This window comes from Myotis myotis, unplaced genomic scaffold (assembly GCF_014108235.1).
Source record: "Myotis myotis isolate mMyoMyo1 unplaced genomic scaffold, mMyoMyo1.p scaffold_m19_p_17, whole genome shotgun sequence".
Lineage (NCBI taxonomy): Eukaryota > Metazoa > Chordata > Mammalia > Chiroptera > Vespertilionidae > Myotis > Myotis myotis.
Genome location: NW_023416321.1, coordinates 41,905,023 through 41,931,188, shown reverse-complemented (window position 1 = coordinate 41,931,188; position 26,166 = coordinate 41,905,023). Strand labels below are relative to the sequence as shown.

At 49.1% G+C, this 26,166-nt stretch overlaps 2 protein-coding genes across 9 annotated transcripts in view; both read right to left on the bottom strand.

Annotated features, from left to right (window-relative positions):
- The window catches only part of USP43 (ubiquitin specific peptidase 43), a 54,223-nt gene extending 35,019 nt beyond the window's left edge, over positions 1-19,204 (bottom strand). For 3 of the 8 annotated variants that reach the window (XM_036341591.1, XM_036341592.1, XM_036341595.1), the window contains exons 1-4: positions 18,574-19,204; positions 10,436-10,567; positions 10,015-10,194; positions 4,712-4,815 (exon numbers count right to left, since the gene is read on the bottom strand). In XM_036341591.1, coding sequence (XP_036197484.1) covers positions 4,712-4,815; positions 10,015-10,194; positions 10,436-10,567; positions 18,574-19,083 — 926 coding nt within the window. In that variant the 5' untranslated portion in view covers positions 19,084-19,204. Of the gene's footprint in view, positions 1-4,711; positions 4,816-5,683; positions 5,882-10,014; positions 10,195-10,435; positions 10,568-18,347; positions 18,464-18,573 lie in introns of those variants that run through there. The other 5 variants (XM_036341593.1, XM_036341594.1, XM_036341596.1 and 2 more) reach the window with 4 other exon arrangements.
- A 2,037-nt stretch (positions 19,205-21,241) lies between these two features.
- CFAP52 (cilia and flagella associated protein 52) overlaps positions 21,242-26,166 on the bottom strand; it is a 38,885-nt gene continuing 33,960 nt past the window's right edge. The window contains exons 12-14 of the mRNA XM_036341792.1: positions 25,506-25,608; positions 22,669-22,780; positions 21,242-21,417 (exon numbers count right to left, since the gene is read on the bottom strand). Of these exons, the coding sequence (XP_036197685.1) occupies positions 21,242-21,417; positions 22,669-22,780; positions 25,506-25,608 (391 nt within the window). The remainder of the gene's footprint in view (positions 21,418-22,668; positions 22,781-25,505; positions 25,609-26,166) is intronic.

Here is a 26,166-nt window from a genome sequence, read left to right as displayed (position 1 = left end):
ATGAGTCTGCAGCTTCGACACTGAACAGCTCACCACTCTGGCTCTCCCGGCTGCCAAATGCACACTTCACACCTCAGACCTGGCCAGCTTCACCCGCTCACTGGCAATGGAACTAATGTCTACCATAATTATGACGACACGTAAGCAAGGTGCCACCTCTCCAAGATCTGTTCTGAGAAAGCCTTCCAAAGCTCCTCTGCCTAACGGGAACGCTGCCTGCGACAGGGACCAGACCAGACTGTCTGCACATAAAGCTACGAAGAGCAGGAAGCAATAAACAAGCCCACACGCGTGTGTGTACACACACACACACACACACACACACACACACACTCCGTCCTCCAGCCAAACCTCAATCTCTGGTTATTAAACTTGGAGAGGTTTTAGGCTGTGGCCATCGTCATACAGAATAGCTAATTATGTTCCCTCTAGTCCATATCTCCAGCACCCTAACATTATTCCTCCTGCTGTCCTCCAGCCAAAGTCAAATACTCAGAGGACCACCGCCCAGGGGACCAGCGTGGGGTGGGCCCCCACTGATGCTCAGGCCTGAGGAGCCCCAGCCTGCTGGACGTCCCCAGCTATTATTTTTCTTTACTATAGATTATCAGGCACAAAGCAGGTGTTTTCGCTGTCACCAGTACATTTCTGAGCATGAACGCCTCATCAGCCTGCCCGGAAGGCACTAGCATTCCTCAGGGCTCAGATGTCGAGTGCTGAGGTATGCCCCCTGACTCCCTGTGCCGGGCGGGCCCTCTGTGATACTGTGACTTTAATGAGAAACAGATGTTTGGTCTCCACACCTGCTCCTGGCACAGAGCTCCTAAAGCCTTGAAATTTCCGGATAAGAGCAACAATAAGGTGAATCTTTTGTTATTTATAGCAAACCCCTTACAGCCACACCTGAGTTATATTACGGAGGTGACTTTTGAAAAGCCCCTAGGCCAGTGAAGGCGAACCTATGACACGCGTGTCAGAGGTGACACGCGAGCTCAGTTTTTTTGGTTGATTTTTCTTTGTTAAATGGCATGTAAGTATATAAAATAAATATCAAAAATATGTCTTTGTTTTACTATGGTTGCAAATATCAAAACATTTCTATATGTGACACGGCACCAGAGCTAAGTTAGGGTTTTTCAAAATGCTGGCACGCCGAGCTCAAAAGGTTCGCCATCACTGCCCTAGATAGCCCCAGGATGGGGCTGGTTGTCAGGGGGACCAACCATGTGATTAGATGGCGGAACTTTCAGCACCCACCTCCTGGGGAAAGGGAGGCAGGCAGATGCTGAGCTCATGGTTCATGGTCCATAGTCTAATCAACCGTGCCTATAAAACGATGCCTCCACAAAGCCCTCACAGCGTCCAGGTTGGTGGACACGTGGAGGTGCTGGGAGGGAGGGTGCCCCAAGAGGGCACGAAGGCCTGCACCCCCACACAGCCTGCCTGTGCATCTCTGCCACCTGGCTGTCCTGAGTTGTACCCTCTAATAATGAGCTGGGATCCTAGTGAGTGCACTGTTTTCCCGAGTTCTCAGAGTTGCTCCAGCAAACCATCGACTCTGAGGTGGGGTCCTGGGAGCCTGACTCATAGTCAGTCAGTGAGAAGCACAGGTGACACCGGGAGGCTGTCATTGGTGCCTGGTGGGAGCAGCCTCCTGGGGCTGAGCCCTTACCTATGGGACCTGATGCTATCTCATGGTGTCAGAACGGAGGTCAGCGTAGGACTCAGGCTGGCTTCCGCAGAGAACTGCAGGATTGCGTGGTGTGGGGGAAAACACCCACGCACCAGGTTCAGACGTAAGAGGGGCCGTAGTGCAGAGCAGTAAGAAGACAAGTCTCCGCTCCCACACCCAGACATGTATTCCGAATCACTCACCAGGCGTAACTACAGAAACACCCAGGAGCCACCTAGGTCCCCACCTTTCCCTGTCCCCAACCCAGACCTTAAACCCATCGGCAAGTCATGTCAACTCTCGACCCAAACACCTCCCCTCCTCACCCCCATCCACTTCTCTCCGTCTCCACTGGCACCTCCATGGTCCCAGCCGCCACCGTTCACCCACTAGGACCACTGCCCTCCATCAGCCGCTGCTCCAGCTCCCAGTCCCGCCTCCCTTCATTGCCCATAACAACCAGCATCACCTCTTACCAGCAGTTCTCAACCTGTGGGTCACGACCCCTTTGGCCATTGAATGACCCTTTCACAGGGGTCACCTAAGACCATCCTGCATATCAGATATTTACATTATGATTCATAACAGTAGCAACATTACAGATATGAAGTAGCAATGAAAATAATTTTATGGTTGGGTCACAACATGAGGAACTGTATTTAAAGGGCCAGAAGGTTGAGAACCACTGTCTTAAATGGACATCTAGACCACACCCTGCTTTACATTTGGCAGCGGCTTCCTGTGCTCTTTGGACCAAACCCCACACCTGGCCAGGACACCTGTGTCACCGGGTCCCCGTCCACCTGTCTAGCCCCAGCTCCCAGCCCTCACCACGTAGCAGCTCTGTCTCTGGAACTTGCCAAGATCATGCCCACCCAGGCCCTGTGTCCCTGCTATTCCCTGCCTGGAATACCCTGTCCCCAAATACAGTACCTGAATGGCCGACTCCTTGTCACTCAGCTGTCAGCTCGGATGTCCCCCCTGAAAGAAGCCTTCTCTGACCACCTGATCTGAGCTTGGCTGCCTCCCCCACCTCATCATTCATGTTTCTCTGTGGTGGGGCCTGTTGAGCTGTGTATTCTCTCACCCTCCCCAATAGAACGTGAGCCCCATGAGAACAGGCGCTGGGACTCGTTCACAGCCCCAGTCCCAACCTGGAAGAGAACCTGGCGCATAGTAGGTATGTAGGAATTACCTAGAGAATGAATGGATATCTTTCATTAGTATTTCTCTCTCATGGGCAAGGAATCATTATGTTCTCACTGTAACTGCTGGACACAGCACAATCTCAGATCCTCAGATATTTGAAAGAAGAACAGAGAGAGACTATGGGGAGGCAACAGGGGAAGAGGGTAGAGAGAATGGAGTGAGCAGAGAAATGAGTGAATGTATTGAACAAGGACACCAATGAGCGGTCCCTGGTGGCAATTCCTGGCGACCCTTCCCTGCTCTCCAACGCATCCACGCCTTCTACTCCCTTCTCCCTCCCTGCCTGTCCTTCTTTCCCCTCCTCTAGTCTTCTCCTGTCTCCTTGGCTCTCAAGCAGGCTGTGCCTTGGGACCCGAAGATAAAAACAGATGCTCTAGTAGCTTTCACGGCTAAAAAGGTCGGTAGCGTGGAATCCGTTTCCCCCATGCGCACCGCGCAGTGCATCACCCCTCTCGGGAAACTGGCGGCCTCTCCTACTGGGCAATGAAATGTGGGCACATTCAGAAGAGACTTTAATTACCCAATATGCTAAGCAACCGAGGCAGGAGGGCGTGCCCGTGGCCGCCCCTCCCCGGCGGGGCAGGGGTAGGGGCAGGGAGAACTTCTCCAGGGCTGTGGGTTTCCTCTCCAGTGGAAAGCCACCGTGGCACCTTCCCAAAGTGGCTCAGAGACTATCTGGCCTCCGTAGATAAACCGCCAAAGGCAGCGGTCATGTCCAGTTTACTCGGTTGGCAATCACTGAGTATCAACCCTAAATCAAGAGCACGTCTTGAAGTGATCTCCTTCCCAAACACAAGGAATGCAAGTGTCCAGGAAGGATGGAAGCAAATGGCTACGTGAATTCTAGAATACGGAATAATTGTCCATTGGTTTAAAGTAAATAGGAGGAAAAAACAACGGGAGGCCCATGAAAAGCACAGCAGAGCAAAGGGAAGAGGAGAGTGTCCAGAGGACTCGGAGGAAAGCACACCTTTGAAAACGACTGGCTGCAACATCCAGACGAAAAAACTTTTCAAACCAGTTCGGTTTGCGGCAAGGGGAGGTGGAAAAGCCACCGAAGAGGACAAGTTACGAAGAAAGCAGGAGCAGGACTTGTGCTTCAGAGATCTCTCAAAAGTCAAACCCTGGGTCTGCCACTTACTAGGCGTGAGCTCACAAAAAGCCCAACCTCCCTGACTGTGCCTCACATTCTGAGGCTCCTAGAAGGAATAAACGTTAAAATAGATGGGCGAACATGTCACTTGGAGGTGGTTCTCTATAACAGTGGGTTCCCCGGATCCTGATTGTGTGCTCATTCCCACCTCTAGGCCTGTTTCATTCTTGTTGACTATGCTCCCACCCATTCGATCCTAGTCATCCTTCAGAGCCCATCCAAAGGCACACCCCCTCTGAGAAGCCCACAGGGGTTTCTCCCTTTCTGACCTCTCACTGCAATTAGTGCTTTGGTTAAAACACTGCAATACCTTATATTAAGTAAAATAAAACAGAGAAAGACAAATACCATATGATTTGTCTTTCTGGCAATGAAAAAGAAAGAGGAAGGTCCTCACCCAGGGACTGCCTGCTGGGGAGGTCCTGGCCTCCTCACTCACAGTCTGCGGAACCACCCTGGCATCAGCCCCCCTTCAAGGGGAGATGGGAGGCCCAGAGGCCAGCAAGAAGGAAAGGGAGAGACACTACCGGTCAGGAGCCGTAGGAGTGAGTGGTTCATTTGGATTAATGATGGCGGAGAGGTGCTTTGTAATCTCAGGGTGAGCCTGGCCGTGGGAGACTGTGCCCAGCATATAAGTGTGCTGAGCTCTTGGGTGACTAAACACATCCCCTTCTTACCTATATTGTGCTTGAAAGTGGCTTTGCACGAAGCTCTGGCCTAGAGAAAGCTGAGCCGACGGTGACAGGTGGTTCTCAGAGGCTTTACTGCCTTCCGGCTGAAGCTGCAAAATGAGGAAAGGAAGCAAATGAATACACCTCCCATCACGCCGCCGCTTCCAGACCACGGAGTCCCGGCCTCCTCCCGGGCAACGCCCGCCCGCTGCAGAGCCTGGGCCTTCCATGCTGCCTTTGCCACAACCCCTTGCTCCCTCCATCTCTTCACCTCACGACAGAGGAGGAGCTGGAAGAGCAGAACTGCAGCATGAACCGTGGCGAACACTCACACACACTCACCCAGCTTGACGACGACCCCTGAGTTTACTGCCTTGCTCTTTATCTCCATCTGGCTGGGCCTTGTGTGTCTAGGTGCCTCTAGGACAGCGGTTCTCAACCTTCCTAATGCCGCGACCCTTTAATACAGTTCCTCATGTTGTGGTGACCCCCAACCATAAAATTATTTTCATTGCTACTTCAAAACTGTAATTTTGCTACTGTTATGAATCGTCATGTAAATATCTGATAGGCAGGATGTATTTTCATTGTTACAAATTGAACATCATTAAAGCATAGTGATTAATCGCGAAAACAATATGTAATTATATATGTGTTTTCTGATGGTCTTAGGCGACCCCTGTGAAAGGGTCGTTCGACCCCCAAAGGGGTTGCGACCCACAGGTTGAGAACCGCTGCTCTAGGATGTCTCACTGGGATGCGCTCCCATGACTTCAAACATGTCCGAGCCAAAGTTCCCAGTGACTAAACCTGTCTGTCCACATTTCCCAGCGAGCCAGCCTCCGCATGACCACCGTCCTTCTCGGACAAACCACCCCGCACCTTAGACTCCTTCACTCACAGCTGAGTCTACTCTCCCTCCCTTGCATCCCCTTATGTTTAAGTTGCCTGTTGTTGCTGTAGCAAATCACCACACACCAGTGGCTTAAAACAGCAGACGTTTATTCTCTCACAGTTCCCAAGGGCAGACATCCAAAGTCAATATCACTGGCCCCAAATCAAGGTGTTGGTGAGGCCACGCTTCCTCTGGACATTCCTTGCCTCTCCCACTCCTCGTGGCTACAGGAATTCTGTGGCTTGTGGCCACATCACTGCCGTCTTCAAGGCCAGCATCTCCTTCCAAGAGCCAGCAAAAAGGAAGGGTTTGGGGTGAAGTACACCAATGTCTGAAATTTAATTTAAAATGCATCAAAAATGTAAGATGAGGAAACCCGAGGGAGTGATGAGAGAAGAATGAATAGATGGATAAAATGTGACAAAGCAATTTTAGTTAAATACAAATTATAGACTCTAGGTGGTAGGTATGAGGTGTTCACTTTATAATTAATTCAACTTGTCCATATGTTTGACATTTTCCATAACAAAACAGTGGGACGAACAAAAGCGACAAATACTCAGAATGGTCACTCTTCCTATTTTATGAAGCCCCAGGTGACCAGAACACAGGATGTGCAAAGGGAAGCAGGAAATGGGGCTGGAGAGCGAGTCTGGAGCCACGCTGGGTGGGGCCCTGCCTGCCCCAGGGAGGACTGTCTGGTTCAGTAAAGGGCATAGCACCGGAGTTAAACATTGACCTTGAGGGGCACTGCCTGGGTTCGAGCCCCTGCACTGGCATGGAGCCAGGGGGGTTAGTCACCTTCAGGCTCCAAGGTTCCCCAACTGTCATAAAGGGATAGGGAATGATAATGCCGATCTGATGGGACTTTCATAAGAGGAAAGAGTTAATACAAAACACAACAGTAGCTGGCACAGTAAGCACTGTTTACATGTCGTAGACGGGTTTGGAGCCTAGTGGTGGCAACATGCCCAGAGAGGAGCACGTCGCCAGGAGGAAGGAGGGTAAGTCTGAGTATGACACAGCCGAGGAGGCTCAAGGGCCCAGCTGACACAGGGTGAACTAGAGTAGGAGTTGTAAAAAGGAGAAGGAGGGAAGGGCTCAGACACCCTGTGCACGCAGCTCAGGGCTGAGCACCTGATGGGGGAACAGAGGGCGGAAAGGGAGCAGATACACAGGACCAGCTCCGAGCTGCGGACCCCGAGCCTGGCGATTGCCTGTTCCATGAATGAAAGCCAAAGGAAGTGTGTCAGGGAAGGGCATCCCCATCCAGGCGAGACATCTGACAGCAGAGCAGCGAAGGGCTCAGAGCAGACAGAGCTCGGATGCAGAGCGCACGTGGTATTTCTGGCCAGCCCATGGGGAGGTGGGACAGGCTCTTTAATCAGGGGCCCTGCTCTCCCTTAGCAAATAAGCAGAGCGATCAAAGGGCTGGAGACAGTGATGCTGGCAGAGTCCAGGCCAGAACAGCTCCGCCACTGAGGCCGCCCGCCCAGAGCTGTCCGGCTCTCAGGGAGCCCACGCCTAGGTCTTCAGCCTGCCCTGTGGTCCCCGTGCCACCCCTCGGCCTTCTCACAAGTCCCGTTCTTATCTGAGTCAGCTGAACACCCCACAGGGACACAGGCTGCTTCTGCATCAAGGTGACAATGCAGCACAGTGGGAGCAGCAATGGGGGATCACCCAGGGGTGGGTGTGGAAGGAGGAATCCCTGAGCATGGCTGGGGGAGGGGCCTCACTCCACCTGTAAAAGGAATAGGAGTGTCCCATCCACCTCGGGGCCATCAATAACATCAGAAAAGATGACCTGTGTCTCCTGCCTGGCATGCAGTAGGTGCTTAATACATGTCAGCTTCCTGGTCCTCTCCCAGCCTCACTCCTTTCTCGCCTCTGTGAGAGCAGCTCTTCCTCTAAGACAGTGGTTCTCAACCTCAGCTGCACATTAGAATCACCTGGGAATCTTGTTAAAATCCTGATTTCTGGGCCTCATCCTCCAGAAATTCTTTCTGTTACTAATGATGAGGCCCAGAAATCAGGATTTTAACAAGATTCCCAGGTGATTCTAATGTGCAGCTGAGGTTGAGAACCACTGGTCTAAGATAACCTGCCTGTGTGCGTCTACAGGAGAGTAAAATGGGCCTGCTCTGCCGGGGAAAGCAGTTGAGAATCATTAAAGTCACAGAAGAAAGCGGTCCTGATGGTTTCTACTCGTTTCAGTGCACCTCGCTCTATGGCTTTTTTATGTTCTGCAGCTGAAATAACCTCAAAGAGAAAGCTGTTCAGAGTTACGCAGAGTCACTGGAAAGGGAAAACGGGGTTTCCTGCCAACCCACCCCAACAGCCTGTTCCTTCCCTGCAGCCCCAGCAGCCGGGCCTCCACAGGTGGCCCCGTTTCTGACCGCAGATTTCACGGGGCGGCCTGGACCCCAGACCGAGAAAAAGATCTTGTCTGGTTTCAATCAGGTCAAATTAAGAGCTGGGCAGGCTCCTCTCTCTGGCCAACAGCCTCCCCTGCTCTTGCCTGGTCACTCTTGGCCCGTTAAAGGGACAGAAGTTCCAGCTCGGCCAGCAGAAAGAGGCCCTTCTGGTTTCTTCTCACCCCCTGCTGGGGACTCAGAAGACACTCATGAGAAGGGAAGGATCCAGCCTGCTCCGAAACAGACAGACTCAGGTTCAACTCTGTGCCTCCCAAGTAGAAGTGAGTGACTTTGGGCAACGTGACCTAAATTCCGGTTAACTATAAAAAAATGAGCTATCCTTACAAATATTAAGGCCTGGTAACTACCCGGTTTATTCAACCATTCAGGAGCTTGAGTGTCTCCTGTGTGTCAGGGGTAAAATAAATCATGAAAAGCATCAAATCAGATGTGTGGCCCACAACAAATATTCAATAAATAGTATCTTTTATAAAAAATACACCGTTCTGATTTCAAAATGTGTTCACTGTAAGGTTATGGACTACACCATGTACTGGACACGTTTATCTGCTCAGCATTCCTTCCTTTGGGGAAGTAACCCAGCCAGAACCTAAAAAGCTCTCCTTGGCCATGTGATTCGGGTGGAGTTTACTCCCCACCACACACACGCACACAGACACACACACACACACACACACGCACACGCATGCACGCACACACACACACGGGCAGCTCAGGGGTGCCCAATCAGAACGTTTCATTCTGCAGACCACCTGCCCGGCCAGCAGGGAGCATATGAACCATACTGGGGAGATCACATCTTCCCAAACCCTAAAGAGCATTTGAGCATTTCAGGGGCGCCTCTTGTCACCACGTGGGCAGAGCCGGTCTGAGAGAGCAGCCAGAGACAAGAGATAGAGCGCCACAGACCTGGTCACGTCATCTTGAGGACTTGGGCCCAGTCCTCCCTGAAGCTGCTGCACCTTTTGACCTGCAAGCTATAAAGGCCAATCAATGTCCTTTCCTTAAGTTGAAGCGAGTTATATTTCTGTCACTTGCAACCGAGAGGATCTAAATCAGGTAAACAGAAAGTCACTGCACCTAGGAGAAAAACCACCCACCAGCCCACCAGCCCAGGAAACCACTCTCCCCTCTGAGTGTGTGGTCCTCCCGGGTTCTGTTGCGATGGTTCTGCTTTGTTTCATTTGTGTGTTTTGCAGGTGACTGGTGTAGTTCTTTTTAAAATAACAGGCTTTCAGGCTAGGGCAGTGATGGCGAACCTTTTGAGCTCTGCGTGTCAGCATTTTGAAAAACTCTAACTTAACTCTGGTGCTGTGTCACATAGAGAAATTTTTTGATATTTGCAACCATAGTAAAACAAAGACTTATATTTTTGATATTTATTTTATATATTTAAATGCCATTTAACAAAGAAAAATCAACCAAAAAAAATGAGTTCGCGTGTCATAGGTTTGCCATCACTGGGCTAGGCCCCGCCGTGGGTCCTGATTCTGTCCCTTCTTTAGCTGTGTTGCTTTGGGAAAGTTACCCAACCTCTCTGGTGTTACCCATAGATAAAATGCAGATAGTAACCCCAGCACCTCTCCATAAACGACGATCGTTACTCCTACTGTTAGTGACACTCCAAGAGGTGATCTGTGGAAGACGGAGTACTGCATCTGGGTCAGCTTTGAGACACATTAAAATAATGGGCAACTGATTATTTACCACAGCTTGTGAGCCATGTCTTAAATGACAGCGGCTTATTCCCGGGTATTGTTATGCCCTGGCTCCCTCGTGGTGCAGTAACTTCACTGGCTTTTACTCCCGTGAGGGAGAGGTAGAAGGAGAGCAGGAGGGCAGAACCCGTCACCGACCCTTATGAGCAAAGCCCAGAGCACACAGCTGATGCTCAGTGAACTTGGCTCTGACGCGAGTCAGTGCTTTCTCCCTCCCAGAGGTCTGGGGTTTCCCCGCCACCTGGAACGCTAAGCACACACGTGTAAAGATCCCCCATCCTGTGTCTTGAGACAAAAAGACTGGGAATCCCTGCTCCGTAGGATGCGTAGCTGAGAAAGCGGTGGTAGAGTTGAAACCATATCATCTGAAAAGAAGCAGCGGTACCCAGGGCTGCAGGTGCACACACTGATGGACAGAATGTTGACGTAAGATTTTTCAAACTGCAATGCAAAAGGAAACCTCTTCAGTGTATCAGTGGAATTAGAAGATGGAACCGCATCGGAGGCAGTGCATTGTCTACGAAAGGAGCTGAGAGAAAGGCGCAGGGACCCGCTGTGTGCGCGAGCCGGGACACGCAGGGATGCAAGACTCTGACGTCCAAGAGTCAGCCTGCAGGAGCTGCGTAAATATTCAAGCGAAGAAAAGAAAGTCAAGTACAACGTGTTGTTTCAAGGGACTGACCTGCTGGGACCCTGGCCCTCGGGAGGAGCCCTCTGAGTCCTCGTGCACCCGATCCAGCAGCCAGAGTAGGAACTCCAGGGCGTCGTGCTGGGCGTGGCCCTGGAACTGGGCGCCGTGCTTGGAAACAGCATTCTGAAAGGAGAGGAGAAAACCGGAGGGTCACCCTGGCCTCCCACAACCCCATCAGGGCCCGTTCGCTCCAGGTCCACCAGCGGTCACTCTTCAGCCCTCACCTGGGCCAACAGCATGGCGACGATCTGGGGTGAGGAACAGTCTTTCCAGCTACAGTCTGCCCTTTGGGGTTTTCTGTACAGAGAAGGCACCTTGCTTTCCAGAAAGACTACTAATGGAAGTCCTGTCCTTGGGAACCCACAGGGTGGTCCCTGTTGACTATTTTGATTCTGTTGACCATCTGTCCTCCCTTGATCACTGGGCACCTGCTCCATCCGTCTGTCTGTTTACACCTGCAGGTGCGCAGCTCCTTGCCTTACCCCTCCCTCAGCGATTTCATTCTCTCCCATCGATTCAACTCTCTCTGAATGACCACCTGGCAAAGTGAGGCGGACTTCCTCCAATACCTTAAACAGGCATGTAGCTCTTTCACTGCCCCTGCTACTATGCATGAAACCGAAGTGCAGACTTCGCTTCCTATGGTTAGATCACAAAACGGTTGATTGTTTTCAAGCTTCATTCCTCCATGAACTATTCACGGAGGGCCTACCATGTGCACTGGGGACACACCAGTGAGCAGGACAGGACTCCTGCCTCCGGGACACTCCTATTCCGTGCTCGCTCCCTTTGTACTGTCCTGTTCAGCTGTGTAACAACTATGTCCGTGTCTGTGTAAATGCGTATTTCAGCTTTTTAAAACTTAACTTCAAAGGGTAACCTATGCACATTCTTTAAAAAAAGAATTCAAAAATTTTTTGAGCCGAAACCGGTTTGACTCAGTGGATAGAGCGTCGGCCTGTGGACTGAAGGGTCCCAGGTTCGATTCCGGTCAAGGGCATGTACCTGGGTTGCGGGCACTTCCCCAGTGGGGGATGTGCAGGAGGCAGCTGATCAATGTTTCTCTCTCATCGATGTTTCTAACTCTCTATCTCTCTCCCTTCCTCTCTGTAAAAAATCAATAAAATATATTTTTAAAAAAAATTTTTTTTAAAAGGACAGTAATGAAGTGTCTTCCTTCTACTCATTCTCAATCCCTGCTACCCCTCCGCACAGGGAGGCTGCTCTCAGCAGTTTCTTAAGCACCTTTCCAGCGATTTTTTTTTAATGCATGTGCAAGCATGAGCATCTGAGTGTAAGCGAAGCCCCTTGTCTGTGTGCGCGCACAGTCCATGGCGGTCTGTCCAACCCCGAGACTGAGAGCCAGGCATCAGGTCTCCCTGCCCCCCCCCCCCCCCCCCCCCCGGGCTGTTCTCTGCTCACACCCAGCAAAGGGGCCAGTCTGCAAGGCTGTGGGCCGAGAAGCCTCACCACTGCCAAGCAAACCCAATGGCCTGGGCTCTCTTCTTCTTTCGTTTCATCTTTCCTTGGAATTTCAAGGAACTGTAGGATGGGAGGAAGCAAAATTCAAGACTTCATTCCTTGAAATGCTGGTGCGGAGTTTATATGCCAGTCGCACTGTCTGGTTCACTGAGGGGCTAGTTTGGATCCTTCCCTCCAGCTTCTGTGCCCTTCGTAGGGCTGCCAGATTGAGCGAATACAATGAATCATAAATAAGCAGTAAGCTATAAATAACGTTTGTGGTATAAATATGTCCCAGGCAATATTTGAGATGTGTTTATACTAAAAGGTTATTTGTACCTGAAGCTCAAATTTAACTGGTGGGCATCATGTATTTGACCTGCCACCCTCCAACCTACATCCTTAGTACCAACATCTCATGTGTCCCCTGGGGAGCAGCCAGCCCCGCCAGCTGGAAAGCCCTCAAATCAGCTCCTCCTCCTCATGTCCGCGTCCCCTTTCAGATCCCCTCTCCCCCACATCAGTCAGCTGTCAAGCATTCTGAACTCTGGCTTCCAAATTCTTTCTGCCCAGTCCCATTCCCACTGTTGAGTCCTAACTACTGGTACCCAGGCGACAATACCTCCCTACAAAGGAGCCCAGCCCCGACAGACAGTCTCCCCCTGCCAGCCCCCTGACCGCCGGGCAGGGCAGACCCATCTTCCCACCCCTGGATATTGCATTCCCTACTCCCAACCCTTCCTGACTCTCACCACCTGGTCTGGATGCATACGTGTCCCCTGTCTCTCACAGCTCTCTCCTGTGTTTCAAAGCTCCAGGTAAACCAACCAACTCAGGTGCCCCCAACATGCTTCCCCACTTCAAAAGTCTCTACCTGTACTTCTCCTTCCTCCCATGCGAAACCCATCCCCCTCCTGCTAATCAAGCTAGTCCTGTAAGACTCATCCTCTCTTGGTGTCAGCCTGGCTAGAAAGCCATACGCCCTTTCCAGAAAGCATTTGACAATGAACATCAGGAAGATAGATAAGCGAGGGCCTTAAAATGTTTCTCCAGAAACACAGTACAGAGCTGACCCTCGAACAGCACAGGTTTGATATGCATGGGCCCACTTTTGAGCAAGTTTTCTCAAGAAATACTATAAATGCATTTTTCTCTTATGATTTTCTTAATATTTTCTTTTCTCTAGCTTACTTTATTGTGAGACTACCGCATATAATACATACAACATAAAAAATATGTGTTAGTCAACTGTTTATGTTATCAGTAAGGCTCTGGTCCATTGTAAGCTATTAGTAGTTAAGTTTTGTGGGAGCCGAAAGCTATACATGGATTTTTGGCTGCAGTGGGGACAGGGGAGGTCACTGCCCAACCCCAGAGTTGTTCAAGGGTCAAACGAAATTCTGCTTTGGGGGATTTAGGCTAAGAAATGAGAGGTACAAACAAAGGTAGCTCTAGGCATCAAAGTAACTTGAGGAAAGCCTGTGGCACACTCATATGAGATGGCCTTAAAAGCTGGGTGGCTCACCATTGTCCCACACGCCGAAAAGATTCTGGGTTCGATTCCAGATCAGGGTATATAGACCTAGGGTTCAATCCCTGGTCAGGGCACGCACCAGAGGCAACCAATCGATGTTTTTCTCTCTCACACTGAAGTTTCTCTCTCTCTCTCTCTCCCTCTCTCTCTCTCTCTTTCTCTCTCTCTTTCCCCCCCTTCCTTCCCTCCCTCCCTCCCTCTCTCTCTTCCTCTCTCTCTAAAATCAATAAACATATCATTGGGTGAGGATTTTTTTTAATTATGCTTGAGGAAATACTAATGAAAAAGTAAAATAAACAACCCTGTCATTTAAAAAGAAAGAATGGAAAATTAGCTATTTGGCATTGTTTTATATATATTTGTAGATAGATAAAAGTCCCAAAAATACACAGCAAAGTAATAACAAATGGTTGTCATAGAAGAATGGGACCATAGGTGTTTTTTCCATTCGCATTTGTATATTTAAATTTTTTTTTAAATGAACTTTGTTCTTTATTGTTTCTTTTCCAATTATAATAGTATCTGGCAGGTGTTTTCCAGAATTTTTTAAAAAACGTAGCTTATCAATTCCTACAGAGCACATTCTTATAGAAAGTCTAGTGAAATTTAGAGCCACATTAATGCTAAATCCTAACTTGGGAGGAATGAACAAAAATACTTGGTATTTCTGCCCTGAAACATGGCATCGCTCTATCTATGTGTTTTTTCTCTCTCAAACATTGATAATTTTTTAAGTATTTCTTATTAAAGTCATTACTAGTTATTTCATATTTCTAGGTTGTATTTATAAATAAAGCCTAATTTTTATAATGTTCTAAATGGTTATAAGTGGTTATTGCTCTTGGCTTTCTGTCTTGTACCTAATCTCATTAGTGATAGTTGTAATTTGAAATACGAATTTCTAGAGCCATTTGGTAATTTTCTGTTTAATATTTCTACTCCATTCCAGTTTCATGTTGTATGTACTGTTTTGTCAAGAACTTCCAAAACATAACAATTATAAAGGCATCCTCGTTTTATTTTAAAAAAAAAAAAACAGTGCCTGGAGCCCTGGCCAGTGTGGCTCAGTGATTAGAGTGTTGGCCCGAGCATGGAGGTTCGATTCCCAGTCAAGACCATGTACCTAGGACCTAGCTGGTTTGGCTCAGTGGATAGAGCATTAGCCTGTGGACTGAAGGGTCCCAGGTTCGATTCCGGTTAAGGGCATGTACCTTGGTTGTGGGCACATCCCTAGTAGGAGGTGTGCAGGAGGCAGTTGATTGATGTTTCTCTCATCTATGTTTCTAACTCTCTATCCCTCTCCCTTCCTCTCTGTAAAAAATCAATAAAATATATATTTTAAAAAAAAGAAAGAAAGAATAAAAAAAGATCATGTACCTAGGTTGCAGGTTTGACTCCTGGCTCCAGTTGGAGTGCATTCGGGAGGCAACCAATCGGTGTGTCTCTCCCACATAGATGTTTCCCTCTATCTCTTTCTCCCCCTCCCTCCCTACTTTCCACTCTCTCTGAAAATCAATGGAATAATATCCTCGAATGAGGAATAAATAAATAAATAAATAAATAAATAAATAAATAAATAAATAACTAGCAGTGCCTTGAGTATATCACTTGAGACATATTCTGTGTCTAAAATCATAGGTCTAAAATTGATCCTTAAGCACATAAGCTAAGATAAATTCCAGATGGCTGAAATCCTTAATACAACCACAGAAAAATTAGAAACACATAAAATATTTATCAAGGTCTGATATAAATAAATCTAAAACATCCAGTATCAGGATAGGAAGGAGAGTTTGGAGAAAACATGTGCAAGAAATATGACAATGGTCGAGGAACTTGTAAAAACATTAAGATCAAAGCAGAGGGATAGACAAATGACATAAACAGATCATTCCAAGAGCCGCCTTACAACTAGTAAGAAGCATGGTAAAATACTATATTTTACTTCTAATAAAAAAAAAAAATAACCGAAATTGTAAAAGCAGAGAGTAAACTGGTGGTCTTGGGGGGCCGAGCGGTGGGGAAATGGAGGTGCTGTTTAAGGGCACGAACTGCAACTAGTAAAAAAATAAGACCTGCAGACCTAACGCCCAGTGCAGTGACTACAGACAACAAAACCGCGTTATAAACACGGCACTTGCTAAGAGACTGGCTTTTAACTGTTCCCAACCGGAGAAGAAGGAATAATTACCTGACCTGATAAAGATGTTAGCTAATGCTGCTATGGCAATCACGTTGCAATATAAATGTATCAAACCAATATGATGGACAGTAGTCCTCCCTTATCCTTGGTTTTGCTTTGCATAATTTCAGTTACACAAGGTCAACCAAAGATTGAAAATATTAAATGGGAATTTTCAAAAATAAACAGTCTATAAGTTTTCAATTGCGATCCATTCTGGATAGCATGAGAGATCTCCTGCCGCCCTGCTCCATCCCGCCTGGGGCATGAGTCATCCCTTTGTCCAGCGTCTCCACGCTGGATGTGCTCCCTCCTGTTAGTCTTAGGGGCCCTCTTGGTTATCAGATCCACTGTCTCCGTATCGCAGGTCTTATGATCGTTTTTTGTTGTTGTTGTTTTTTAAAAAATATATTTTATTGATTTTTTACAGAGAGGAAGGGAGAGAGATAGAGAGTTAGAAACATCGGTGAGAGAGAAACATCGATCAGCTGCCTCCTGCCCATCTCCCACTGGGAATGTGCCCGCAACCAGGTACATGCCCTGGACCGGAATCGAGCCTGGGACCCTTCAGTCCGCAGGCCAACGCTCTATCCACCAAGCCAAACCGGTTTCGGCATTTTTTTTTTTTTAAAGGCAGGCTACAAAGCCAGGATTTCCAATTGTTTGCACGTGCTTTGAAGCACATCAATGTTTATTATGATTATCTCTAGAGATGGTTGTCTCTAGTGGAGTTCCAGATCATTGTTTACATTTTTGAACTTTTCAATTTTTTTATAGCATACACACATCTAACCATATCATTAGAAAAGCAAAGTATTGTGGATAATGTCCTAAACAGGATCTCTTTAATGTATGTATTCATTTGCTGTTAAAAACAAAGAGTGGTCCTCCTGTGTGTGTGGCGGGGGGAGGGGGTCTGGGTGGCTCAGGGCTCAGGAGGGGGTTGGGTAACTCACTCCTTCTCGATTTCCTTCCTTCCTCTGTCTGAAGCTACAAATCCCTCCTGAAGACCAAACGCCTTTGTAAAACCTTATGTGGCTTGTCCCCAACCAATTCTCCAGCCTCTCCCCCCCCCCCCCATCACATAGGTTTTCATTAATTCATTTAACCATTTATTCATTCTGCCTAGCTCCTCAGCCCGAACCCCAGTGACGGGCACTTTCAGTTCCATTCCTTAGTTGACCCTTGTTCCTCCAAAACTCAACTCAGTGGTTACCTCTCCTGGGAAGCCGTCCTGCCCCTCGACACTCCACCTCCCCAGTCATGTCACAGCCTCCTGCCAGAACTGCCACAGCTCCCTGTATTTTTATTTTCTAGCACTCGCCACCAATTCTCATCATGTGCCTGGCTGATGACGTTACCAACCATCTCTCTCACAGACTGTAAGTTCCTGGAGGGCAGCCCCAGAATCAGGTTTTATGCTCATCACTCGCATATCCCATGCACCTGTTAGTGTCTGGACACTCAAGAAATACTTGTTAGATGAATGAATATTTTTTCATCTGTAAAATAAGAGCTCACCTAGATTTCAATCAGCAAGATTTAAAACCCTGGATTCTGGGATCCTCCACTCTCTCCAAGGGTAGCTACCCAGAGAGTCCCAGGAAACCGACCTTATATCACCCTCATTGACATTAACAGCTTGATTATCCTTCCATTCCCCAAGGCCCACCGGGAGGTTCTAGGCCTTCAGAGTTTCAGGACAGGAGAGAGAAAGAGAACTCCTGGTGAGTCACCAAGGGTGATTAGTAATTTGGAAGGTTTTTTCCAAGCTACTCCTGGAACCGCTCCCATCCCTGCAGTAAGTGGATGGGAATGCATCTGGTATGAGAAAAGTGCACAAAGGTTACCGTCCTCCCTCCTGGGTTTCTGCAGGTGAGGAGGTATAATAATAGAATAATAAAAAGTTCCTTCCAGGCACTGTTTTAAATGCTGTACATATAACTCACTTAAACTCCACAAGGCTATGCTGTAATACTAGTAAGGAAGGTACCATTATGGTCCCATTTCACAGATGAGGAAAGTTGGGGCACAGCAAGATCTGGAAATTTGCTCAAGGACACAAAGCTCCGGAGACCTTGCTCTCGACCACTATGTGATACTGCCTCTATTTAAAAAGCAAAGGTTGCCAAAAAGAGATATTAATGACACCAATTGGATCCATTGCTTCCTGCAGCACAGTGCTTCACCAGAGGAAGTAGGAGAGTGGAAGGTGGGGCTTGGCATCCCGGTGGGTCACGTGACAAGGACTGCTTTCTCGGGCTGAAACTCAACAGCAGTGACGCTTGCGGAATGAACCCTGACAGGTTCCCTCCTCCCGCCAAGAACAACAATCGCTAGTCTATGGGGAGCTTCAGCTCTCCGCCCAGAGCTGTGGGTTTGTTTGGTTTGTTTGTTTTTTTAAGCAGGAAGCAAGCCATGTGCATCAATTATCGGGAACTCTTGACTCCGACTGGGACCCCAAACGCACGTCCCGCTTTCACCCCGGGTGAAATGATACACATAACTTCCAAAGAACGCCTCGCGACCTGCAGTATCCCCAGTGAATAGAGTCTATTCAATAGACCGTGATCCTGGGGACAGTGGAGTGGATGCAACCCCGCGCTAACGCATCCTAGGGATTTAATTCGCACTAAATAAATGTTTGCTGGACGTAAACAAACAAACAAAAAGCTGAACACACTACTCAAATCTGCCAGCTCCCTCCATTCAACCCTTTAAAATACCTGGGAGGAATTAATTCATGAAGAAAACGTGTGCGATTGATGGCACAACAAATCAGCTCCAAACTGGGGCGGCAACCCGCGGCGGGACCGGCGAACGCCATCTACAGAAAGCGGCAGGAGAGCCCTTTCCCGGCGGAGCACACACTTCTCAGGAAGCGAAACCACAAGGGCCGGGGCGAGGGTGCCGCCGCGCGGCCAGGGCGGCGGGCTGCGGGGCGCTGCCTACCTTGAACTCCGCGGAAAGTTGGGGCGTGTATTCGCGCGTCCAGAGCGCGCGCACCAGCGCCGCCAGGTGCTCGGTGACCTCCGCGCGGCCCGGGGCGGCCCGGTAGCGCCCGAGCGCCAGGAACTCGGCCAGCAGGTCGGTGTTGCTGAGACACTGCACCACGGCGTTCATGAAACAGGTGTTGCCGTGGTTCTTCAAACCCAGCGCGCCCGGGGGCCGCGCCCCATCGCCGGCGTGGAGCTGGGGTAGAGGTCCGGGCGGGCGGTCCTCCTCGGGGCTCCCGGGCGCGGCTGGAGCGGGGGCCGGGGCGCAGGCAAAGCCCCCCTCACCGTCGCCATCGCAGTGTCGCGGCTGGGGCTGGGGCTCAGACCGGGGCGGCGAGTCCTCGGGGCGGGAGCGACTGCCCAGCGCCAGCAGGAAGCGGCTGAGCAGGCGGCGCAGGGAGCGGCGGCGGCGGGGCCGGGGCGCGGGCGGCCCCCCTCCTGCCGCGCCCCCCGGGCCCTGCTCCATGGCTCCGGTCCGTGCGCCTCCCCGAGCGTGCGCCGGGCCCCAAGCGGACCCGCGGCTAACAGGCCCTTACAGCCCCGAACCGGTGCCGGGGCGCAGGCTACCTGCGGGCCAGGTGTGTGCAGCCTGGGCGGAGGCGGAGCCAGGGCGGGGCCACCCCACCCCGCCCCGCCCCGCGCGGGAATCCGGCCGCAGGTTCCGCCCCGGGGCAGCGCCGGGCCGGCCTCCTCCGCCCCCGCGGCGGAGACTAGTAATGAGACACTGGGAGTCACCGAGTTCACGTCCCTTCCTCGCTCACCTATTATAAACCGCCAGACCTGAATTTAACCTCCGCCTCGTCCCCCTCCGGGCGGTCCAGCTGTGGAATAAGAGGAATGATACGTTTGAAAGCGCCTCGTAAATTGCAAAGCCCTGGCCAGTTCTAAGTGTCTTGTCATTAGGTCCAGGGGAGCACGTTGCAAAGGGAACAGAAGACTCCCCAAAGGGCAGGCTCTGGCGCGGTGAGAGGCGCGCAGTGGGGACTGTGAAGGGACCGGGAGCGCTTTTGTGCACCGCGGGTTCGCCCGCAGGCTCAGGTGTGTGCGTGCACGTGGCGCCACTCCTTCCAGTCTGTCTGCGTGGTGCGGGAGGCAGAGCCTTTCCCAGGACCCCCCACCCCTACCCCCCTACACTAGGACCCGAACTGGGAGTCGCGTGTTGCCCTGCGTGTTGCCCTGCGTGAAATAACCCAGATGGGTATGCTTTGCTTTTTTTAAACTACAGACTAGGTTAGAATCATTTTCCAAAAACTTACGAGATTTGGTCATTTGTTTTAACTGGTGGAGAAACGGACTCGGGTTAACAATATACGGAGGTCACCAAACCCATAGATAGAACAAATGGAACTCCGCCTGGGCCTGCGGACTGCTAACCCCACGGGCTGGCTCTTGCCAACCTCCGCGCTGTGCAGTATTTGCTTCTCAGGAAGTTTTCTGGGTCTCAGACATTCCACCTACGCGCTCACCTGCTCATTCCTTGACGCGTAATCCTTGCTGAATTGTTGCCCAATCAGAATTCAGTGGGCCTTGCCCTGCCCTTGATTCCCTGGGTAACTGAGGGACTCCACTCACTCTATCCTGTAACGGTCAGGTTTATAATTAATCGGGCAAAGTCTTGCAAAATGAATTTCTCATGGGTCTAGCTCTAAAAGAGATCAGTCGTATGCATTATTACATCAACGCCCTGAAATGTTACTTATTATTTGATAAGTGAAAATCATTGGTTAAATGTCCTCCTTGATATATCAAATAGGCAGCAGCAAATCACTGAATGCAAAAAAAAAAAAAAAAAAAAAAAAAGAGCATCAGTTAAGGATAAAGAATGTGCTAAGAACAAAAGACTGTGCTGTGCATTGGGGATTCTGTGTTTCCGGAAAACAATGTTTACCCTCGCTGGGAAAGGATACCCGGTTGGATGATCAATACACGAGATCCGGTCCCTCGCCCTTCTGATGGTGAGCACAGAAGAAAGATTTTATGGCCAACTCCAAAAAAGCACCTATGAAAGGTCATCCTTGATAACCACCCCAAGATCCTCAACACATTTTCTTGGAGAAAGCCCTGTAATTCACATTTACCTCTCTACGTGTCCAGAATTCTGCTTTAATACACTATTTCACTTAATCCTCACAGTAACCTTTGGAGCAGGATTTTATTCTTGAATTACAAAAGAGAAAACAGTGGCTCAGAGAATAAAAACTAAAAAAAAAAACTACCCAAGATCCAAATTCAAAGTCTTGCCCGTGCAGCTTGACCAATGAAATGCTGATTAAGAAGGTGAGCTCGCCTCCTTATTTTGAGAGACATCAGCAAAGCCGTCTGTGGATGTAGCAGAGGAAGGGCTGTGGGCTTCGCAGAGTCCTAGAAAAGAGACTCTTACAGGAAACCAACCACTGGTAGTTTATTCATAATACAAACCTTTAATTACAGCTTGGACAAATTATCCTTGGACGCATTTCTATTTTAATGTACAGTTTAAGAATGTCACATACATTCTATAAAGGAAAGGAGAAACTTAAAGAGGAAATATTTTGAAACTTATAGGTAACACAAAAAACACAGGGAGTTATCTGAGCGCCACAGCCACCAGAACTGTGTGCGATGCCGAGTCAGCTCTCCCAGCTTCAGGTGGTAAACGGGCACTTCCACCGGAGGATGGCTCCGTCGGCACTGACGCTGATGATGTACTGATTCCCGGGGCTTATCCGAAGGCGCGTGATGGTGCCACTGTGTCCAACCCCAACGTGAGTCACTTCACCCTCATTATAATCCCAAACTTTGACCATGTGGTCCTTTCCACCTGCAAAACACATTTGTATGGCATGGCTATCATAGAAATGCAGAGAAGCAGCCCTGGTCTCAACGAACTGGACCATCTTCAACACATTCCCCCCGGGGCAACTTCAAGAAAGAAAAACCTGTCTTAATTGTAACTCTTCCTTGGTTATAAAAGTCTAGGTCAGGGGTCGGCAAACCGCGGCTCGAGAGCCACATGCGACTCTTTGGCCCCTTGAGTGTGGCTCTTCCACAAAATACCACGTGTGGGCGCGCATGTACAGTGCGATTGAAACTTCGTGGCCCATGCGCAGAAGTTGGTTTTCGGAAAGGAGATTGATGAAACAAGTATACAAGACAAGTGTGGATGGGAGAGTTGGAAGGGGTTGACCTCAGCGAACGTACCTCAATCAGATTGAGGACGTTTTTAGCAAAGGCCAGCTTAGAAGTACTCTAATTAAGTTAATAACAATGTACCTACCTATATTGTTTAAGTTTTAAAAATTTGGCTCTCAAAAGAAATTTTAATCGTTGTGCTGTTGATATTTGGCTCTGTTGACTAATGAGTTTGCCGACCACTGGGCTAGGTCGTCTGTTGTAGTAAATTTGAGGGGGGGAAAAATGCAAAGCGGTGACATCACCCTTGGTCCCACCACCCAGAAATAACCACTGATAGCACCTTGGTTTTGTTCCTTCCAGTCTTTTCTCCGCAGTCTGCAGGTACACATTTACATTTGTGTACGTGACAGGGGTCACACCACGTCTGGTTTTATATATTGTTTTCCGTAAATGTGTTTATGAAACTGTAATTCACTTGGGACTTTTAATGTCCCAAAGAATCAAAGAGCCTGGCAGGAAATGATATCGATGTTGTTCCAATAGGCATGTCGTGTGGTAAATGCCCCCTGGAAGTACTGATTTCAAAGCCTGGCATTGAAGACTTCAGCGGGAGAGAACAGAACAAGGCCCAGTGGACAGCCCGGGCCACTGAAAATCCCATTTCCATCATGAAGGCCCACCACAAAAAAAGCCAGCCATGCAAGGCTTCGCTTTTCTTTGTGCCCCTAAGGCTCCTGGGCAAACGTTTCCTCTCACTGAAATGGGACTTTTGCGTTTTTATTTTCCAACCACACTGGCTGCAGGGCTCAGGCCTGAATCAAAACATGTTGCCCTTTAGACCCTTTTGTGGTCCCTTCCAGTCGCCTCCTGCCTGGGAGCTCCATGTTCCTGCCCAAGTCAGTCCGGCCTGGTGTTCTTGTGTGACCCGGGGACTGACCTGTGACAAAGTGCGCCCCGTCCACGGAGATATCCATCCCATTGATGGACCCAGACGAGGAGCCTTCCAGCTCTCTGATGACTGACCCGTCATAGACTTCCCAGTAGCCAATCTGGAATTGGGAGAGAAGCCTTAGGCAGAATTCGGCTCATCCACGCGCAGGCTAACGAAAGGTGGCTCTGCTTTCCATAGAAGGCTCTACTTTATATAGCAGGATGCCATGTGGGCTGAGATTATAAATAGGCTCAAGCAGGGGCGGAGAAATCACGTTCACATTTTTAGTATTGATTTTTAAATGTGCATTCTATTTAGAGAGCTGTCGATAGGCTGGAAACCCGGATTGCGACAGAAGTGCTTTTGATCAGACAGAGCAGATTGAGTCTGAAGTCAGCTGTAAAGGAAAAGGCACCTGCCACTGCCCGCACTTCCCCACTTCCGCTCACAGCAGGCTCGGGAGCGCCCGGCGTGGGGGAAGGGAAGCGTTTCCTTCCTTCAGCAGGGACAGGGAGCCCAGCCATCCAGAACGTCCTGAGACCCCATCCTTGCCCCAACTTTCTATTCTGCCTCAAAGCAATTAAGCTTTCCACAGGGCGGGGTTTTAAAGACAAACCGTTACTATCAGTCCCTCCTGGGGAGCGAAACTAGGATAGGGGTGGGATTGGAGGAGAAATTTTTCTCTAAATAGACAGATTTTATACTTTTTGAACTTTGAAACATAAATGTACAGCCTATTTGAAACTCCAATTTCCTTCTAAACCAGCTGTTCTCAACCTGCGGGTCGCGACCCCTTTGGCGGTCGAACGACCCTTTCACAGGGGTCGCCTAAAACCATCCTGCATATCAGATATTTATATTATGATTCATAACAGTAGCAACATTACAGTTATGAAGCAGCAACAAAAATAATTGTATGGTTGGGTCACAACATGAGGAACTGTATTTAAAGGGCCAGAAGGTTGAGAACCACTGTGAGCCCTTGACTAGGGGTCAGGAGTGTGAACTTGGTTTCCTGTTGATGGAAATTCTGTGTTCCCGTCATTATGCCAGGAACCTGTATTCCTCTGAATCTAGCTAGAAATGGTGTAGGAGAGATATATCTGGCTGTATAATTTCATCTGATGTCTGATCACTTTAAATAAAGTTCTGCTTTCACAGGCAAAGCATGCAGAACTAGAAAAGCACGCCAAGAATCCTTGTTCTCAGGAAGCACAGCCCTACAAGGCCTTTGTTCTTCATTACCAGCTTTCCCAGTCAAAGAGGTCCGAGTGGGCCTCCCCTGAGAGTTCTAGCAGGCCTCAGGCTTTCCTGGATATCCCCCACCTGGGACGGTCTTCCCCAGATCTGAGCGTGGCTGAGTCCTTTTGTCACCCAGGCCTCAGCTCAAATGTCACCTCCTTAAGGAGGCCTTCACTGACCCCCTAGCTAAAGCAGCCTCCTTCCTCCCAGCCAGTATCATAGAACCCGTTCTATTTTCTTTCCCTATAACTTGTTCTGTTTTCTTTTCCTACAACTTGTCCTGTTTTCTTTTTAGCTCTTTCACCGTCTCATATCCATCCTGCTCACTTATTACTCGGTGCTTATTCATATGTTTGTTTACATGTGTACCGTCCCATTCCATCCCCTCCTGCCCCAAATAAACACATAAAATAAGTAAGTGGTATGACAGCAGGGACACTGTCATGTCCCCAGCATGCAGAATAGTTTCACAAATTTATGATTTAAAAATCCTGGTAAAAATTCTAATAAGAGGGAAATAGACTGTTCATACACTAAAACCTAAAATATAGTAGTAAATATCACACTAATTTAGAAACTTAAGGAACCATATATCAAAGCATTTATAGTGACATTGTGCTACGCTCCCCACTATCCACCCCACCCCAGTCCCAAGAGGAAGCCCACATAGACCATAAGTCAAACAGGGTGTTAGAGGATGGGAGGCATAAGCCAGTTTGGGCCAATGAGACACAAATAACTAACAAGTCCTGGATGGGCCAGACAGCATTTCTTGGGCAGTGGTCCCCAATCACCTGGGAAACTTAGATAGGTAAAAGCCCCACCCCTAAGTCTAATCTGGGTGGTGTGGGATGGGAGAGGCACCTTTAGTATTGTCTTGTTATACTTTTAACTCATCAACTTTCTCTGTGGCTAGGAAAAGATAAACATGCAACCCCCTCTCCAGTGATCTCAAAGTCTGAACTAGAAGAATCCAAATCCATTCATTGGATGTGCAGATCTGATAAGATCTGATTTGGCCAGCAGGGTGGATGGCACCCCAGCATCCTTGCCCCTCCATGTGCCTCTCTGCTGAAGCCTCTTCTCCAAGGAGAAATGTCCCCCCAAAAAGGAACCAATCTTCACCCAAGGACATGTACTCTCCAACTTAAAAGATTTAAAAGATTTTTAACATATTGATGAAGCAGAGTGATGAGAGGAGATGAGGAGCTCTGGTGTCATTCCATTTGAACTTGGTCAAAGCGACAACTGGTTTGGGCACAGCAATTCCTTCCCGGCCTCAGAAACTTCCTAATAATAAAAACCAATATCTATGGAGTATCCCCCCTGGCGCAGGCACCCTGCTATTAGCAGTATATGCGAGCGTGGCTTTAATCTTCACAGACACTCTATGAGGTTGGTGGCACCATCATGTCCGTTTTACAGCTGAGGAAGTGATGGTACCAAAAGATGACATAGCACGTCCCAAGAGCCACGCTGATCAACAGCAAAGACCATCCTTTGCACTGGCATGTCCAGAGCCTGCACCCTCAGCCACAACACTTTGCTTTTCTCTCGTACCAGAAAGATCTCAACTCCTGCTTACCTTCAGGGGTGCTTACCTTCCTGTCTGTCCCACTGGTGATGATCTGGAACTCTTCGGGGTGGTAACAAACGCACTTGAACAAGGTATTGGCCAGGATCATCTGACTCCTCCTAAGACGTCTGAAGCATAGATTCAAAAGCTGTAAAACTCGACTACTTTCTCTCCCCTGGAAAATGTACTTGCTGTTCAAACTGGATTTGGCGCAAGCTTGGATTAGGGTTGGTTCATTCATTCCAAACAGACATCCTGTGACTCTGCCCACTCCCCTTCCACATCTCCCCACTGCACGGATGGGGCAGTCAGAGGATACGGGGGGATGGGGGAGGAGGGCGGGGGTTTCTTAAGGACAAAGCCCAGGACTAGATGGGATGCCTCAAGTTCCAGTGAGAAGGAAGTAGGAGGCTGAACTGGGAGTCCACCTGCTGTCTTCCACACCGTGCACTTGACTCCTGAGGCCCCGCTTCCCAGTGAGGGGCCCTACAAGCTGAGTGCAAAGTGCGGGGAAGGGCTTTCAGAACCGGAGGTTGTTGGGCCTTACCTGTGGGACTTGGATTCAGTAGGTTGGGATAAAGCCCACAGATCTGCATTTTTAATCAGCACCCCAATGGACTCTAAAGTAGTTTGAGAGCCACTGCTTTAGGTACTGTACCAAAAATATGTAAATTAGCTTCACCTTC